General features: G+C 39.6%; 1 protein-coding gene across 2 annotated transcripts in view; it reads left to right on the forward strand.

Moving 5' to 3' along the window:
• Nucleotides 1–19586, forward strand: part of GRM7 (glutamate metabotropic receptor 7) — a 651468-nt gene that overhangs the window by 355857 nt on the left and 276025 nt on the right. For both annotated transcript variants that reach the window (XM_048487962.1, XM_048487963.1), the window contains exon 4: nucleotides 9864–10018. In XM_048487962.1, coding sequence (XP_048343919.1) covers nucleotides 9864–10018 — 155 coding nt within the window. The remainder of the gene's footprint in view (nucleotides 1–9863; nucleotides 10019–19586) is intronic.

Genomic DNA, 19586 nt, shown 5'->3' on the forward strand with positions numbered 1-19586 from the left:
GACAATTTGTTTTTTTTTTCCAGGCCACCTTCAAAAAATGTTACATTAATGTTTTCATCTTCTAAAAACATTCTCTGCACGAGCATGCATTAGTCTTCCCCTGCGGGTGTTTGTGTGTGACGGGGAGGGATTAATCCTGGAAGAAACCACCAATGGCCCTATGCATTTTTTCACCCTTCTGCAGCAGTTCGGCAGCATTGCAATGCAGAGACATTATTTATAATGATATTTAAAAATCCCCATAGTGAATTTATTCCAAAAAGGATCTGGTCATCCTGAATACATACTTCTATTCCAAGACAAAGGAGAACTTTTGGGGATATACTGATCCACACAAAATGCACATCAGCAGATCCAATTAATGTTTTGTTGACTATTCACCTATTTGGGAAGCCTCTTCAGAGCTGCCTGGACAGGATACGAATGACTCATTGCTTTGATTGACACTTATTATAGGCAAATTGGTAGCTAAAGCTTTTCATAGTAAAGAAGTAAGCAACATCAACCTGGCAATTCCTTAAGATCAAAATGATATCAAAAGGACTGCTAGAGGAACCAGGTTTATTTATTTATTTATTTATTTGTTCCACTTATATACCGCCCTCCCCCGAGGGGCTCAGGTTAAAAGTTGCCTTCACACAAGGAAGCTATAACACAAAATATTAACTAACTGATCCAGAAATGTCATAGTTTGGACAAAAGGCAGAAGTCTATGAGAGCAATTTGATAGTTCAGATCTAAGGCCTTGCAACCAAACCTAGGAGTACAGAGCAAAAATACTTGAATTATAAAACTCCTTTAAAACACTGGGGTATGAAGCAACTTCATAGTTTCATTTTTTAAATATATTTCAGCCCCTCGGGGGAGGGCGGTATATATGTTCTGAATTTAAACAACTATTGAAATATCTGCTTAAGGCTTTTTCTTTTGGTGGTCATTTTCAAGTAAGGTTGCTAAGTCAGTTCTGGCAACCAGCAGGAAATCGGGAATGGACGAGACATAAGGATGATCTTCAGCAACAGTATGACAGGAGGAGACATGCAGGTAGTCTTCAGCAACAGTACAATATCATTTCTGGGGGTGAAGAAAGAAGTGATATTACGTCTCTCTAGGAATAACCTGAAACTCTATGGTCCTCCCAGGAGTTACATGTGAAATCTCTAGGAATTGCTAAAAACTCTCTGGTTTAACCATAGAATTTCAGAGATTCCTAGGGAAGTATGATATCAGTTCTGAGTTGTTCCCAAACAAGATATTACAACCATTAAAAAAAATTAAACAAGAGGCAGGTCAGGGTATTCTCCCCCTTCACCACCAAGGGACTGGAAACCCTATTTCTAAATCAGAGGAAGAAGTCCAAATCTTTTCTTCTTTATGTAAAATTTGGCAAAAATCTACTAGTAGGAAATTCTGAGGAACATCTGGTCATTAACACATGTTCAATTATGGGATTTGGCACAGTGAATGCTCACTGCAGCCTTACTCATTTTTTTTTAAAAAATCTTGATTAGTGTGATAAATATAATTTTGTTTGGAGACTCAACTGCAATGATTTAATTTTAACCCAAATGAGAGATGATTAAGAAACCATTGAAACCAATAAGGTTCAGAAGGATTCAGAAGCTTTACTGAATAATTTACTGTACAAACAATTCAAGATACATTTTGAAACCCCACTGATGTATATATGCAGAAATAACAGTACTCAGACTAAGCATTTTCACAAGATTCAAGACTGCATTAGCAACAAAACATGTTTTGCATGAGGATGTCAAACCTGAGCAATTGAGCACAGTTATTTGGGATTGATTGCGACTTTGGATTTTGGTATGAAAAATTCCAGCGTGCTGCTTGACTTATGACTTGTTTTCTGTTAACCAATATTAAATAAATAAATATTTTGAAAACAGCAGAGCCAAGGAATAAATAAAGGGAAGAGGACAAGTTCAGTTAGAATAATCTTAAAGGAAACTGGGAGAGAGGTAAAGAAAAGTGCTTATGGCTAGGCCCAGACAGATCAAGTCCAGAGAGACTTGGTCTGTTTCCAGCTCTTGAAGCCTCTAAACTATTTCACAACTTGTGAGGAGCCAAAGTCACAATTTTCATTAACCAAAAGAGCCAACCCATCAAACACTCCCTTACAATAATTTAATATACTTTGAACACTTGTGTGCCTCATTTCTACCCAAGGCAGCAACCGTCAAAATATTAAAACGCTGCAAGGTTCAAAGAGCATTTTAAATGTAGCTAAAATAATTCAATAAAAACGAACACTCATAACTCCAAAACTAGGGAGGAAGTCCAATAACAGCTATTGGGAATACGCCAAACAAAGCAAAATTTTCAGCCATTGGTGGAAGTCAGTGATAGAGGGAAACAGATGAGTCTCCCTGGGGAGAGAGTTCTAAAGTTATGGCACAAAGCCTGAGAAGGCTTTTTCTCACATTGCCACCCATCTAACCTCAGATGACCAGAATGGATGGAAGAAAGTAGCCCTTAAAGTATGTCGTTTCAAGCTGTATCAGCCTTTAAATGCCAATACTAGCACCTTGAATAGAGCCCAGAAGCAAATTGGAAGTCAATGTAGATGTAACAAGACTGGACTGATACTGTCCCAGTTAGCCTTCATTCATTCCAAAATTGCCACCAGCAGCCTCTGTGGGATCTTTTGAGGGTGAGGAATAGGGTGGAGCATCATCTGCATATTGACAACACCTGAGCACAGAACTCCTCATGACCTCTCCCATCAGCTTTCTGTAGACGTTGAAAAGCATAAAGAAAGAATCTGACAAGACCCCATAGGTTGCTGGCCAATGCGTGGAGCAGTAGTTCTCAGACACCATACTCTGAAACCTATTTTTGAGGTAGGACTGAGACCACTGCAGAACACAGCTTTCCAGTCCCAGCCCCAAAAGGCGGTCTAGAAGGATACCATGTTCAGTGGTATCAAAAACTGATGAAAAGTTCAGGGGAATTAACAGAATCCCACTCTCAGGAAAGAGAGGTGGAAGTAGGAAAAGGGGAGAGAAAATAAAGGCTTTCAGGAAATGAAAACAGTAAATAGTCCTGAAGTGTCCTCTTCTTGTGAATTCCCAAAAATCACACTAGATCTGTGTTGTTCTGATCAGCTTCTGTTTCTGATGATCAAAAGTTATTTTTGTTTGCAGAGTGGATATGTAGGTAGCTTTAAAAATGCTCTTTGATCTTTGTAAAGAAACAGAAACTATGCTTTTTAGTGTACTTCTGTGCATATTCCTCCCATTGTAAAATAAGTGTTTTGACTGGTTGGTCTTAAACAGAATATCAAATTTTTATTATGATTTCTGTCGAATTGCTTTTCAGTATTCCTTAGTGCTGTAATTTCCATTAGAATGTATACTCTAATCTGGTGAACTGAGTTTGTTTCTGCACTCCTCCACATGAAGCCTGCTGTGTGACCTTGAATCTAGTCACAGTTCTCTCAGAATTCTCTCAGGTGCATCAAAATGTGCGTGTTGTATTGGGGGGGGGGTTGATTATGAGACTCCTTAAAGGCAAAGAACAGCAGGATATAAAAACCAACTCTTCTTTTTAAGTGCTGGGTTATTTCTCAAAAGATGAGGCTATTGTCAACTTTTTCATTCTATGCAGTTAGCTCAGTTCCACAGCACTTTATTATATGCCATTTTTTCTTCTTCCCATTCTAGATTTATGATGCATACCTATCCAATATTTATCTCAAGGGGTTTTTGTCTCAGGAAATGCCTCCCTGATAGTCGAGTCACAGTGCGTAGTTTTAAAATGTAATTTTGTTAGTTGTTTCTTGATCATTACAAAGCAAAAAAGGGACACTTATTTGCCCAGTATGACATCAGCAATAACAACATTGCATACAATTGTACATGTAGACTATGGTTGATTTTAATTTCTTCTCTGTGGTGTTTTGCTCTCTAATACCCCATTTTGACCTTGCCTTTCCTTTGAGTGAATCACAGTGATTACGTTTGCACCATTTGTGTGTTCCTTGCAGTTTGCTGAAAAGATTCTTTACCAGAGGTATTCCTTCCCAGTTGGGTTGTTTTTGGCTAGATTTAATTATGTTCATTTCCGCATCAGTTTCTTAAGCCTTATCTCAATGAATTCCCCAAAGTTCAGAAATGAATGTATTCAACAACACTCTCCTAAAGGCAAGCAGAAAATATTCCTGGTGATCTTACATAAACCCACAAAATGGTAGGAAGAGAAAGTAGAAAAAAGGGGACTCACTACATTTTTTTGAAGCAGACATCACAAAAGTACCAAAGTACCAAGTACCAAGTGAGCAGCAGTGGCGTAGGAGGTTAAGAGCTCATGTATCTAATCTGGAGGAACCGGGTTTGATTCCCAGCTCTGCCGCCTGAGCTGTGGAGGCTTATCTGGGGAATTCAGATTAGCCTGTACACTCCCACACACGCCAGCTGGGTGACCTTGGGCTGGGTCACAGTTCTTCTGAGCTCTCTCAGCCCCACCTACCTCACAGGGTGTTTGTTGTGAGGGGGGAAGGGCAAGGAGATTGTCAGCCCCTTGGAGTCTCCTACAGACGAGAAAGGGGGATATAAATCCAAACTCTTCTTCTTCTTCTTCTTCTTCTTCTTCTTCTTCTTCTTCTTCTTCTTCTTCTTCTTCTTCTTCTTCTTCTTCTTCTTCTTCTTCTTCTAAGGAGCAAAACTGGAACTCAGTTATAGACTGTTAGGCCCCATTAAAAGGATGAAGCACACGGCTACCTAAATCAAAGTAGGGAGAGTAAACAGAAGAGTCCTGCTGGATTAGAACATTTTAGTGTATCATTCTATTTTCAACACCTGAGTGCTTATCAAAACAAACATGAAATCAACAGTAATTCAGCACTATGGAAAAAATGGTTTTCTGAGGCCTATTGAGGCTCTTGTATATTTATCACTTGCAGTGCTATTTAATGCATTGAATCCACTGATCTGACTGTGGAAGGCACAAATGGTCACAGATTTTTTTATTTCTGCATCCAGCAGAATGAGCCAGTGTGGTGTAGTGGTTAAGAAGAAGAAGAAGAAGAGTTTGGATTTATATCCCCCCTTTCTCTCCTGTAGGAGACTCAAAGGGTCTTACAATCTCCTTGCCCTTCCCCCCTCACAACAAACATCCTGTGAGGTAGGTGGGGCTGAGAGAGCTCCGAGAAGCTGTGACTAGCCCAAGGTCACCCAGCTGGTGTGTGTGGGAGTGTACAGGCTAATCTGAATTCCCCAGATGAGCCTCCACAGTTCAAGTGGCAGAGCAGATAATCAAACCCGGTTCCTCCAGATTAGATACACGAGCTCTTAACCTCCTATGCCACTGCTGCTCCTAGCCTCTGAAGAACTGAAGAACTGGGTTTGATTCCCCACTCCTATACAGGAAGCTTGCTGGGTTACCTTGGGATAGTTCTCTCAGAGCTCTCTCTCTCACACATCCCTTCTTCACAAGGTGTCTGTTGTGGGGAGAGGAAGGGAAGAAGTTTGTAAGCCTCTTTGAGACTCCTTATGGTTGAGAAATTCAAACTCTGTTCTTCAGCCTCTGGGAGAGGGGGGGTGGGGACAAAATCCCTCATTCTGATTCTTCCTTAGAGCAATAGTGACCTAAATGGATTATACTCCCTTTCCTTTCTTCAGCATAGCCCAATGATCCACATGACCATTAGTCCTATTATATCTTGCTACCCAGGGGACTAGAAAGTACTGCTGGAGTGAGGAGAACATAGAAAAGATCCACTGTGTTCACATTTATGGATTGCTGAATCCAACCCAAGGGTTGAACGAGTGAAGACTGAACTTTGCATTTTTGGACTATTTATTTATTTATTTATTTATTTTCCCATTTATATCCCGCCCTCCCCAACAGGGCTCAGGGTGGCAAACAGTAAAACAACCATAAAACCATTTAACAATCATAAAATCAATAAAACAACCACAAATGGTGAGGAAAAAAAACCCTCCACACCCAAGGGAGGCCGAAGATGATAACAGGTCAGACTGGCTGGCTAGGTGGAAATGCCTGGTGGAAAAGCTCCATCTTACAGATCCTACAGAAACTGTTTAAGTTCTGCAGGGTCCTGATCTCACTTGGGAGCTTATTCCACCAGGCTATAAAAGTCATGGTCCTCATAGAAGCCAGCCAGATATCCTTGGAGCCAGGGACCTCCAGCAGGTTTATTGTGCTTAATAATCAGTTCCAACAGTGGCAAATCACAACAGTGGCAAATCACCCACATCTACTTTGTTTGGGGGGGTTGGTAACGCTGTTAGATAAGAAGAAGAAGAAGACTTTATTTACAGTCAATGACCAGATGTATTACAAAGACTCCAAAATATCTACAAACAAACAAAACAAGAATACAGATCTCTCTCCCGTATTCCAGCACTATCCCTCTATATATCATTATACTTAGTAAACACACCAAACAGCATAAGAATACTAAACAAAATAAAAATATCTAAGGGGGATACCATATTCAGATCATTTTTTCTTTTCATAATGAATAGACAGAATTTTGCTACCCATTTAGTAATATTCTCCTTCTTATCTTGTAATAGTTTTTGACAACAAACTTTATCAGAACAATATGTCATTTTGTGTAGTAGATGTGACAGGCATTTTTTCCTTGCCTCCTCATAAAGGGGACACTTTAATAACATATGCTCTATAGTTTCTACAGACTTCAGAGAGCAAGAACATAACCTTGCAGCGTAAGGTATCTTTTGATATTTCCTTCTAAAACAGCAGAAGGTAAATGTACACTTCTTGCAAGAGTAAAAGCTCTCCTTAGATCTTTGTTATCCAGATAAGTTAAATAAGGAGCAGGGGCAGTGATATATTTCTGTGTATAGCATAGAGGAAAATCTGAATATCTTGCCAGATCAGACTGTCGTGATACATCTTTGATTCTTTGGGTAAGTTCACTTTTAAATTGATCCCAATTTTTTGATCATATGGATGTTATATGGAAGGCCACATTTATTAAGGCACTTCTCCATCTCTTGAGCCCACCTAGGTTTATAAGGATCTTTTGCTAGAAAGGGCCAGAGACCATTGAATCAGTGTGTAACTGTATCCATTTATATGCCGTTGTTATTATTATCTTGTCCTTCAGGCTCATTACTCCTGTTTCAAAGCCTAATAAATGTATTTGGGACTCCTGGAGGAGCTGAAGGATTGCTCTTAAAATTTGGACTGTAGCCTTTCTAGCTGTGTCATACTCGATTGTGCAATCCCCAAATAGACACCGTATAGAAGTTGTGTCAATATTTTAGCTTGGTATAAATTTAGTGCTGCTGAGTGCATTAAGAAAACCCCTTGAAGTGCGGAAGAACTTCAACACTGCATATATTGTCTTTTCTACCCGCTCAGTTATCATATTACAGTGAGTAACATGGCTCCCTGAAGCTTGAACCACGACACCTAAATACTTAAATTTGTCAACTTGTTCTAGTCTGTTTCCGTTTATTGACCAAGATCTTTTGGGAGGCTTTCACATGCCATCACTTTTGTTTTATTTATGTTAATTATCAGTTCTTCCTTTTCACAATAAGTTGAAATGCAGCTAATGCCCTCAACATCCCAACTGGAGTTCTCGATACTAGAACAGCATCATCTGCGTATAATAGAATTGGGAGGGATCGTGTATTTAATTTAGGCGGATGTGAGTCTACAGTTTTCATATGTGCTATTACACCATTTATATAGAAATTAAATAAAGCTGGAGATAATATACACCCCTGTCTGACTCCTCTATAGGTCCATATTTGTTCAGTAAGGTATCCTTGTGTGTTGCAACGAACTCTCAAGGCCAGATTGTTCATATAGAAGCCAGTTAGGAAGTACAATCTTCTATCTATGTTAGTCTCTTCTAGTTTCTGCCATAGTTTTTTCCCCTAGAAATTGAGTCAAAGGCAGATTTAAGATCAATAAAGGCAATATATAATGATGTTACCTTGCCAGTTGTATATTTTCAATTAGATGTTGTAGTGTTAGCATTATGTTCATCTATTGATCTACCTTCCCTAAAACCTGCCTGCTCTAGAAGCGATGTCTTCGTCCCTTAGCCATTGTTCAAACTTTTCTGTTAGATGTCTTGCATACAATTTGCTTATGACATTCAGAAGACTGATGGGTCCTTTTTTATAGATAGGGACAACAACTGCTGTGTTCCACGACTTGGGTATGCAACCTGTTTTGTCTATATATGTAAAATAAGGTTGCCAGGAAAGGAGCCCACCAGTCTATATTCTCTTTCAAGTACTTCAGTGAGATTCCATCTAATCCTGGGGCTTTCCTAAATTTAAAGGCCCGGTTTATGCAAGATTTTATTTCTTGTGTTGTAACCGGTGGCCATTGATTTAGAGAGGCTAATTCTGGTTTGAAGGTCTCCTGTTTATCACCTTCATAAAGCCCCTGAAAAAAAGATACCCATTTGTCAGGGGGAATACAGGCTGCAATCATCTTCCAAAACTGGCTAGAATTCCTTTGAGTAGTTGCAAATATAAGTTCTTGCCAAGATTTCTTAATGTATTGCTTTTTCTTCTTTAGTATTATCTCTTTATAAGCTTTTTTCTGTGTTAATAATAGTGCATGGGCCCTTACTTTATTTTCATAATTGCACATAGTTGTGTATGAGAAAGCGGCAATAAGATCTTTTTTTGCTTTTACACACTCACTATCAAACCAAGGTTTTGAATATCTAGGTATCTGAGCCATTTTGTTATTATTTGTTATTGTAAGAATTGATCTTAGCTTCTTTATAAGATTCTCGTACATTTCTAAAGGGTCTTGGATAGGAGAATTACCATTCATTTGTTGTATCAGTTCTTCCCCTACTTCACTAGAGAGAACTTCTTTTATCTTAAGATCCAGTGTTGGGGACCAACGAATTCTTTTACCTAAGGTTTCTAATTGAGGGGTATAGCAAGCTGTCAGATGAACATATATTTTGATCTGTAAAAAAAGTGGTAAATGATCACCTTCCATATATGGCAAAACCCAAAATTTTTGGACTTTTGTAATCAAGGAATTACAAACCAACATATAGTCAAGTGTACTAGTCCTTTTACCTGTTACAAAAGTATATTCTCCTGGGACATCCCCATCTATTGTCCCATTTAAAATATGCAGGGCTCTCCTATGTGCTAGTTTATACAAACAGATTCCCGCATAATTCACTTTTAGATCTTTGGATATGCGATTTTGAGTTAGCATACCCTGGTCTTTCCCCCTACTGTCAGCTACAGTTTTAAATTTGGATAATAGGAAATCATCATTAGGGCCCATACGTGCGTTCATGTCCCCAGCTATTAGAATTTGAGCTTGGGGGTGTTCTAAAGTAATTTGGAGTAAATAATTATCAAAATCCTGCCAGTTATTTTCAATAACTGTTTTCTTACCCTTTGGGGGGAAATAGATATTAACTGTTAGATAATGCAGAGTTAATTTTGTAATCTTTGCTAATATTCTATTTTTAATTTTAATTTTTTTACCTTTGAGAGCTATCGACCATTTGTTTGATTAAGATCTGTGTAGTGCTTGTTCTAAGTGGTAAGAGTTCCAAAGCTCTGCCGATTTGTAAATGGCACTGCTTCAATAAGAACACCAAATTGCACCGCTGATGGTATGATTCTAATTCACAAAGCCAAGGGACAATGAAAGACCAGTTTGAAAACATCCTGAGGAAGTGCGTGCATGTGTGGGTAGGGGTGGGTGGGGGGTGGAGTTGCATCTCTGAACTTATAAGAATATATTGTTCCAGCTTATTAAGTGACCTTTCTCCACTAGCTATTGTCCCCAAGTGAATAAGTCCCACCCCCTTTATATTTGTGTGACTCAAATGTTTTTGTCTGCAGGCAAATCCTTGCAGCAGCAAAAAGGGCTGATCAAGTTGGCCATTTTCTGTGGGTGGCATCAGACACTTGGGGCTCCAAAATGAACCCTGTCCTTCAACACGAAGATGTCGCTGAAGGAGCCATTACCATCCTGCCAAAGAGAGCAACAATAGAAGGTAAGGCTTTTCCTTCTGTAGTCTTTCTGGGTGTCATTTAATTTCCTTTCCTTGTTGTTGATGCTTTCTACTGATGTAGGCCATGAACCTGACAGTGTAAACATATTTCATATATTCAATGCTTCAGAGACATAAGCTCAGTGCAACCTAATTTGAGTGGAATCATCTTCCTAACTGTGTATACTGCTGTTTTGAAAACCTGTTATTTCCACAGCTGGAAATTTGTCAGCATTTTTAAAGGACTTTAGAAGCTCACAGCACTAAGTCACCTTTATTTGTCAGAGACTTGTATCACGCTGGCAGCAAGAGCCAGGCACACTCACCAGCATCTCTCTGGCTTGGTTCAGATGTAGCTTGAAACTATGGTTTGTTTTCACTATGGTTGGTCTGTGAAGCTAGGATTTGATTTACAGAGCATCTCTCTCATCTTGGTTTGCCTTGATGGATGCTGGTTTCCACTTCTTTTGTTTTCTGCCCAGAGATTCTCATAGAAGGAAACCTTGCTTGTATCACTACAGCACCAGGGCACAAGTGTCAAATGAAACCATGGTTTCAAATTCTGGTTTAACATATCTAACTAACTATAGTTAGAGGAGCAGTTAGCTTGTCTAACTTTTCATTGTGGGTTGTCTCATGAGTAGCCTCTTGGCTGTCCGTAAATTAGCAAACCCAGCCTTGCTCTTACTTTGACCATGCAATATTGCTATGCTTCTGTTCTTGCCTGAGTACAGTGGTGGGATTCAGCAGGTTCGCACCACTTTGGCAGAACCAATTGTTAAAATGGTGCTTGTAAACAACCAGTTGTTAAATTATTTGAATCCCACCACCAGAACCGGTTGTTAAATTATTTTAATCCCACCACTGCCTGAGTACCAAAATACATGGTAAGAGAGGCTTGGTATTTGTAATGCAAAAAGACCCAGAAATTCAGGACTTCCAAATTACAGATAAGGAGAATTTTAGAAGCATTTATTTGTGGATGAATTCCACCTTAGAAAGAATTTTCCAGCAAAACAATCTTGTTTCTTTATTTCTCCTGTCTTCTCCTAGGTTCTAGGATACATGTCTCACTGGCTAGCATAAATCCTCATGTTTCCCCAGTCAAAAATGGAGAATTCCAAATGGTGTTCATCTGCCTCCTTTGCTATGTTGAATATTCTCAGTGGTTCCTTGCAGTATCTAAGTGTGGGTGACAACTTTCTCCCCTGGGGGTGGAAGGGCTGATGGATGTAGTATGCTTGTTATGAAGCCCAGGGATGCATAGAGTAGGGGAGATGTACTTTTATGGAATGTTGAGGGACATCACCACCACTCTGCTAGATCACTAGAATGTGAGGAACCAAGCTTTGACACTTTGGCTCTTTCCGCACGGGCCGTTTACATTGCCCTAGGGACGGCAAAAACACCGTCCCTAGGGAGCTGTTCGCATGGGGGGTGCAGCTGCTTCACAGCCGCGCCGCCCTCGCTCCCCCCCAGCGGCATGAAGCCACCATTTTCCCACCTTGCTCCCTGAGCAAGGTTTTTGGAAAATGGCGGCATCCCCCCCTTCCTGATCGACTTACCTTCCCTGCGACCTTCCGGCGCGTCGCTGAGGCCTGGGGACACGCCCCCCTGCCTTGCGACTCCGGATCGGTCGCGCAGGGCAGGGGGGCGTGTCCCCTGGCCTTGTTGACGTACCGGAAGGTCGCAGGGAAGGTAAGTCGATTTGACGGCTTACGCGCACGCATGGCGCTTGTCTTCCCTTCACCGTCATACGGGACCGTTAGGTGCAAACGGTCCGAAAGGTTGGGTTGGCATGGCCGTGCGGAAGCAGCCTTTATCACAAGTAGCATTTGGAGGCATTCATCTTAAACTCTGTCGTCAAATTGTGTCATTCACTCCTCTTTCTTTTGAATCTATAGCCATGCTTAAACACCCAGTTGGAACCCTTTTAGAATCATAATGGCTGCTTATGAATATGAAATTCATATTTCTGTTTCATTTGGGGGACAATCTTTCTGAAGAAGACTTTGTGTAAAGGGAGGGTGTCCTCTGGGTACATGGCTTTTCTTGTCTATTAGGCTAGGTCTCTGAAGGCTCTGAGAAATGTTTCACACATTAAAATGAGATCCCATGCCTTAACCCCCTCAAAGAAAGATCAAATATTAGCATTCCTTTTTACTAAGTTGATGTTCCTATTGTACAAATTATTCTTCTCAGAGACAGAAAGAACTCTAGTCTTACTTGCTTTTTCTCCTTCAGCCTAGGTAATTTTCCCCCAAACTTGTGTATGGGCGTGTGTGTGTGTTTTCATCTCAATAAGATCAAAAGGCTGCAATTTTGTTTGTGGGAAACCATCCATTTATTGCTTTTCCCCTCATATACTCTGTCCTCAGAGCCTTTTCAAACTGTTGCTATTGTTGTTTGTTCACTTGCCATTTGAACTGTTCCAGGTGTTTTGCTGCCCTCAGTGTACACCTTCTCAGCAATTCTGTGAGGCACTTTGCTATTATCATGAATTTGTCTTGAGGTTTTGACAGAGTTGCTAAGGATATAGTGATACAAGCCTTTTAACCAGCAATTATGAGAAGAGAAGCCAGCACTGCTAGCCTCTTCCCTCAGCCAGCAATATTTCTAAAAGTACCAAGGCTTATGCACACAGATGTGACCTGTGTATGGATCAGATGGAGCAGTGATCCAGCATCGTCTTTCACATAATAGCCAGCCATAGGTACTCACAAATAACCTGGCTGACTACAAAGATAAAGGGGATCACCATTCACTAATTTTAGTTTTCTTTCCACTCTTGCCTGTCTTTTGAATATGGAAGAACCATGAAAAGTAAGCATACAAGCAAATTTTACACGAATACCTAGTAAGTTGTGCTTTAGTGAGCTGTGGGCACAGTTCCAAGTCACTTCCTGTCACATGTGTTGAGAAGTATAGACAGTGGAACCAGAATATAGTCAACCCTGTGCAAAGCAGATATTTATAAGGTGATTATTTGGTTTGAGGAAGTCTTTGAGCTCTACTCCATGGAGGCTCTGGAATGTGGTTCTGCACAGAGGTTTTGGATACCATACTTGTCCTGCTTCTGTTATGTAGGGAATACTGTTTTTTTCAAAACTGCTTGGATGTAGATGACTTGGCATCAGCATAGCAGGAATGTCTTATTCTAACCCAACTGTGGATTCTTATTTGAAACACTGTGATAGGATCAAAATCCTATTGTGTTAATTAAAGAATGTCAGTCACATTTATGTGGGCCTGTTTATTCAGTTAAAATGGTTATCACTTCTTTTTCTCACCGTTATCATGGAAGTTCTAAAGATGTATAAATTAGACTGCCATGTTTCCATTCTTATCATTAGATGATATATCAAGCTGTAATGGAAAGAAATACTTCACCATCATCTTTATCTTCTAGTACAGAACAAGTGTTCCCAAAGGGCTGCTAGTGCATTTGGGTATACCGAAAGGACAAGATACACATCAGGAATCAGGAGCAATTTGCTGTTGAAATGGCTGGCTTTTATTTTGTCCCAAAGTGTCTGGATGCAGCTGTAGCTTAGCATCTCTCTAAAGGCTTTCTTGGCTATTTACCTTATTAGAGCTAAGAGTGAAAGTGTACGCTTAATGAGATTGCTTCAAAAATGTGTAGCTGCTTTGCTATACCAGTGTTGGTTATTAGTTACCAAGTGAGGCTTGCATTCAGTAATAAAATTTGGCATTTATGTTTTGCTCTTAGAATGTTTTAAACACTTCTCAGTCATACCCTTTCTCTCATAAATCCTTACAACAAGCTTACCTTAAAGTTCCATGATCCTTATCAAGAAGCTCAGACACCCAGAAAGTTCATGGCAGAGGATGGTATATGAATCACGGATAAGACTCACAGCTCTTACTTGTAACCACCCCATGGTTAGATTTTGGGTTATAAGATCATTATAAAAGTGGGTGCAGACTGATGGAACTTCTGCTAGCTGAAGGTAAAATGATCTCAAGAGGCCCCTCGTCTGTCAAGAGAAATTGCCAAAGTAGGACAAAAGAATAAACCGAATTCCCAACAAAATTTGTGAAAACTAGAATTTCTCTTCAGCACCTTTTTTCCTGACAGTGTCTTTGACTGATAATGTGAGGATAACATCTCATCATTGAACCTGTGACATTCCAGACCTTTACTCACACTTTAAAAGGAAAAAATAGAATAGTGAGGAGACATGATGTCTCATCTGTGTCATATGAGTTTGTGCACCACTTTTCAAAAGTAATCAAGTTCTTAGCAAAGCTTTTAATAAATTGTACTAGCATTCTCAATTTAATGAACAGTACCAGTAAGATAGTGGCAAGACATAATCTCCAGGCAGTCCAGGCAGAATTTCACCAGTCTAAGTTCACTAAAGTCAGTTGACTCATGTTAGAGAAACTATACATAGGATTATACTGTCAGGTCATTTCTGCACGGCCAGCTGAGCAGGGGTGCATCAGCATAGTTTATGCCGATACACACCCCAGGACCGTTCGCATGGACAGTCCCGCTGGCTGCGCTGCTCCCAAACAGCTCTTACATTCTGCCGCCTTCTGTTGCATTGTGAAGGCCAGGGGACACTCCCCCATGGCCAGAGCAATGGCTCTGGGGTCAGAGGCCTGGAGGCATGTCCCTTGGCCTCCACAAAGTGACAAAAGCCGGCAAAAGATAAGAGCCATTTGGGAAAGCCGTGGAAAAAATGCCAACTTCCACCCAGTGCCAATTGAAAGCTGGTGTTTTCCAAAAACCTCACTCCTTAAGTGAGGCTCAAAAACGCTGTTTCGGGGGGGAGAGACCTCCGCTGCATCAATTTGGCAGCGGTGCCTGGGTGAAGGCTCCCCCCCAAAACAGTGTTTTACCAGGTTGAAATCATTTATTTTGGCCCACACAGAAAAAGCCTCAGTCTCCTGGAAGAGGTAATGGGTTCATTTTGATGGATGTCCTATCAGATCACTATTTATAGCATGAACATGCGTACACTAAAATAGATGTGCTTGCATAATGTTTGTGGGTTGGTATATTTTTGTTGATGTCTACCAAACTGAGGTTGTGGCTATAAGAATGGGAAGGCAGGTCAGATAGCAGGTTTGTAAGAATGTGAATTCTATTAATGAAACAGTCCTCCACCAAAATAGTGAATAAGTATTAATTCAGTTTATGCAAAAGCTTGGCCGTGCCTCACACGTGGCCGCCATTGCAGGAGGGGAGGCCCGGCAGAGAAACTGTCTGTTTGGCACTGGGTCGAATAGTCGATGTTGCGGCCCTTCATGCACATGTGCGCCCTTTCTGGCACATGCGCAGTCGGCCGCCAGGAAGTCATCTTGCCCAGAGAAGGTTGGCGTGGCGAGGCACGAGAGCACGCCGTTGGTATGGGGGCTGGGCTAGGGCTTATTTAAAGCCCTGCCTTGTGGACCGGCCCCATTGGTTGTAGAGAAGATGCAGGCTGCAGTACCAATACTAGAAAAAATGTGCTGGGTAAAGTAGAGTTTCTACACAACAGTACAGAGAAGCATTTTGACTCTTTAAGAGGCCCAGAATTCCAAAATGTTGAAAAGGATGGATACAGGTCATCTGCTCCTCTTATCTTTCTCCTGCCCTGCTTCTTCTTCATGCTAGTTTCCCATTTTTTTCTTCAACATTACTAAAATGAAAATGACTTTTTGTTTCCCACAGCAGAATAATGGCCAATGAGAAAAAAAAAAGCAGCAGGGTGGGAGAAGCTGAGGCATCAACTTTTGCAAAGACGGGCCTGTAAAAAATATTCCCATTCCTATTTTTGTTTGTGTTGTTCAGGCAACAAAATTTGACCTGGTGCCAATGTCTATTTATACACATAAGTTTTTTAGCAAGTTATGTACCTTCTATTTTATATGATTCAGGTAGTGTATAATTTTAAATGCATGCAGGCCCTCTGTAGAAGAGCATTTGGGGTTTCAGTTGAAGGGGGAGGTGAGCTTGTTGGCTGGAAGAGATTTCTGTTCACAGAAATTACAAGTGAATCCACACCCCCCCCCCCAAAAGCATTTACTTCCAATCACATGAATTAACATCTGTTCATGTATATCAGTCTTACCATAATCTGGTTTTCTTTGATTTGCTTACAGTAAAAGGTGATGTCACATACAATTCACAAGATCCAAGGAGTGGATAATACTTTGGATTAATCTCTTAATAATCACTTCACAAAAAGGTTTAAGGGGTGTTTAATCAGAGCTACTTTGTATTGATAAGCAATAAACAGTACCCATATTTAACTTACAGAATCAATAAAACAGAGCTGCATTTTGTCCAGATGGCTGTTATTGAAGATTATTTAGAGACGGTGGGGCTAAAAACCATTATCTGAACTTTATCACACTAACATCATTTTCCCACATACCACAAGATTTGCAATGAGAATATATTTATACTGATTAGCATAACCTCCTTATACAAATATTTAGGTGTAATATTCCAGAAATCTTTATCATGGAGAACCCAAATAAAAAAAAAAAAATATCCAGCACAAGACGAATCACAAACGTATAATTAAAATACTTTTGTGGCAAAGGAGGCCAATTGCTTTCTCCAATCCTCAAAGTGTTCCAAAGTAAAGTCCTCTCTCAACTAAAGAATGGTGCAGAAATTTGGGGATGGAAGATTGGTTTAGTAGGAAAATTAGAAATGATTCAAAATGTTTTTCTGAGGAAGATTCTAGGCCTTCTACCTTCTACCCTTACTCCTCTACTTCGTGTGGAAGTAGGCTTACCATCTATTATGACAAGAATACATCTAAGAATACTCTTGTATGATAAAAGGCTGTCAGCTCGAAATAATGATCATTTAGTGATCTTAAGTTATAGATATAAGGTGAGCATAAATAAATGGGAGGAACAAATTTCTCCCATCCTAAAATTATATGAAATTCCTGCCTTGAAAAACATTAGTTTATGGGATAATAGTAACATTCGTGAGTGGCTTTTCAACATTGATGCCTTACAAGATTTTTTAAAAACCCATTGCCACCCAGAAATGCTCTGCATGGTTTTGTAAGGTTAAAAAGAACCATTGTTTTTCTTGATATCTTACAAATCTTACAAATGCAAATATAAGAAAATCATTTGCAAGCCTGAGATTTCAAACATTTAAGTCAGAATATTTACTGGGGAGATGTATTAAAAGTCCAAAAGAGCCTCAAGTATGTAGATGTAGCTTAAACCAAACAGAGGACTTAATACACTACATCTTACACTGTCCCTTCTATACATGTATTCATGCCAAATATCTTAATGACACCTTGATGGGCCTGAAAGGTCATGAGGAGGATAAAGTTAGCTTCCTTATGGCTGATGTATTTGCTGGGGTTACAACCAAAGTAGCCCCCTTTATGTTTCTAGCAGCAAAAATTAGAAAAAAAATCTAACTGAAGTTCCTATTTTAAAAGCTAAAATGTAATATGACTAGTATATATGTTTCCATTTTTAGTATGCATAATAGGATTCTATATCAGGTACCGGTAATCTTAAAATTTTCTTGTTTAAATGTTTTAAAGGATCAAATGTCATTAATTTTAGTCATTGATAATTGTACTGATAATTGTATTTCTTGTTATAGTGGCTAAGTGTGATAAGGTTGGCTTTTATAAACCCTTTTCGGTACAGAAATCCAGATTTTACATCATGTTTATGTAACTACAATTCTACAATTGTAGAACTACAGTTCTACAGTTCTTCAGGATTAATTTTTTTATGAGTCATATGTTGTTAAAATTACAAATAGTAATCTGAACCAACTATCTTAAAAGCATAGTCACAACCAGTTTTAGATTTTAACAAGTGTTTATGTATTTAGTAGCTTACACTATTAAGGCTGAATGTTTCTTTGTGCTACTGATGGTTTATATTTATGATTATGTATGTGTATATGGCCATTAGCTAATAAATGTTTATTTATACACACACATACTGATTAATATGGTTGCTTATGCTGCCATCCTACAGAGCTACACTCTGCTAAATCAGTTGAAGTCAATAGTTTTAAGAGAATAGTTCCAACCAACTACCACCATAAACTCATTTCCTTCTCTCTCTCTCTCTGTTTCCACTATGTTGCAAAATGCTGCGTGCCCCATTTAAAGCACATGAGAGCATACATTCTGTTCCATCCATAAAATACAAATTGTACACCTAAGGAGCTTAAATTGGCTATGCAGAGAAAGAGAGGCTGGCTCAACTATTCAACCTCAACTCAATTTCATTATTTGAAGCCCCACCACCACCCACTCCGCTACTATTAGTATTTTGAAGGACAGCATGTGTCCTTTAAACATTAAATGAAATGGAAGTTAAAGGGTCAGACCCTACCCTGCACCGCTCCAAGGCAAATGGTCAAGAAACATCAATATTTTGTAATTTTGGGCCATTCATAATGATCAATCCAATAAATCTCAGCATCTTTCATTATTATTTTATTTTGTTTGATATCACAGCTGCCAGTTCTTTAGCTAGTTGTTTGCCTCTCATTACAATTCAAGCCTTCTTTATTTCAAGTCAGCTTCAAAAACAAAACAGACAGTGACTGAGGTGGATTCCACACAGCATAAATATAACATCTTTAGGACATTTTAAAAAGATCTGTTTGGGCATTTTGTGTTCCCACAGCATGGGAGAACACAAGCATTAACAGCCAAAACAGATCTTTTCCCCCCACCTGCTGCACAGAGCTCTTGTCAGTTTCAAAGTGGCATGCATCATTTTGTGTGCTGAAGAAGTAGATGAAGTTTGTGTTGCCTAGCGACCCTGCGCATGTGTCGTTTTTCCTGTTTTTTTGTTTTGTGATTTATGTCACTGTGAAGCTACAGTGACATAAATATGCATATATTGCAGCTTCTCTAATTGGTCATCATAGCTTCATAGACATCCTTCTCAGAACAAAACCAAAAAGGGGGGGGGATGACACGTGTATGGGATAGCTACGCAAAACAAACTATTCATCTACTTTTTATGGTGAAATAGCAAACGGAAGAGCTGCAAACAGAGGAAACCTCCATGGTGAATCTTCACAGAAAATCTGCTGCATCACAAAAAATGGCGGGCATGAACAGTAGAAACAAAAGTAAGAGGTTTGGGTGGGAGAAATAAAGCATTTTTTAGCTGCTTGGGTTCCCAGAACAGGCAGGAATTGTCTTCAACCTGGGTTGAAGGGAAAAGATTGCTAGTTAAGCAATTTTTAAAAAACCCAGGTTGAGAGAAATAAAATGGGCTGAAGTTGTTTTGGGGAAGAGAGCTGTATGAAGTTCTTCTGCAAGACACTTTTTATAATGTCCTAAAGATGTTATATCTGTGCTGTGCGGAATCCACCTGTGTTTCTTGCTATTCATCTAGTTATACAACGATCCTTAAAAAGAGGGAAATTTTCACTGGTTATCCATTGGTTCTGACAAATGCTTTAGCAATCCTCCAAAGGACAGTAGTTTCACAGCTAGGTTTAAAAGATAAGATACACTTCTGCTGGCTTGAAATTCTTTGAGTTGGCGTTTACTGCACACTTTCCTCATGTCTTTATCAGCCAAAAGTACTGACA

Source organism: Sphaerodactylus townsendi, linkage group LG03 (assembly GCF_021028975.2).
Source record: "Sphaerodactylus townsendi isolate TG3544 linkage group LG03, MPM_Stown_v2.3, whole genome shotgun sequence".
Classification (NCBI taxonomy): Eukaryota; Metazoa; Chordata; class Lepidosauria; order Squamata; family Sphaerodactylidae; genus Sphaerodactylus; species Sphaerodactylus townsendi.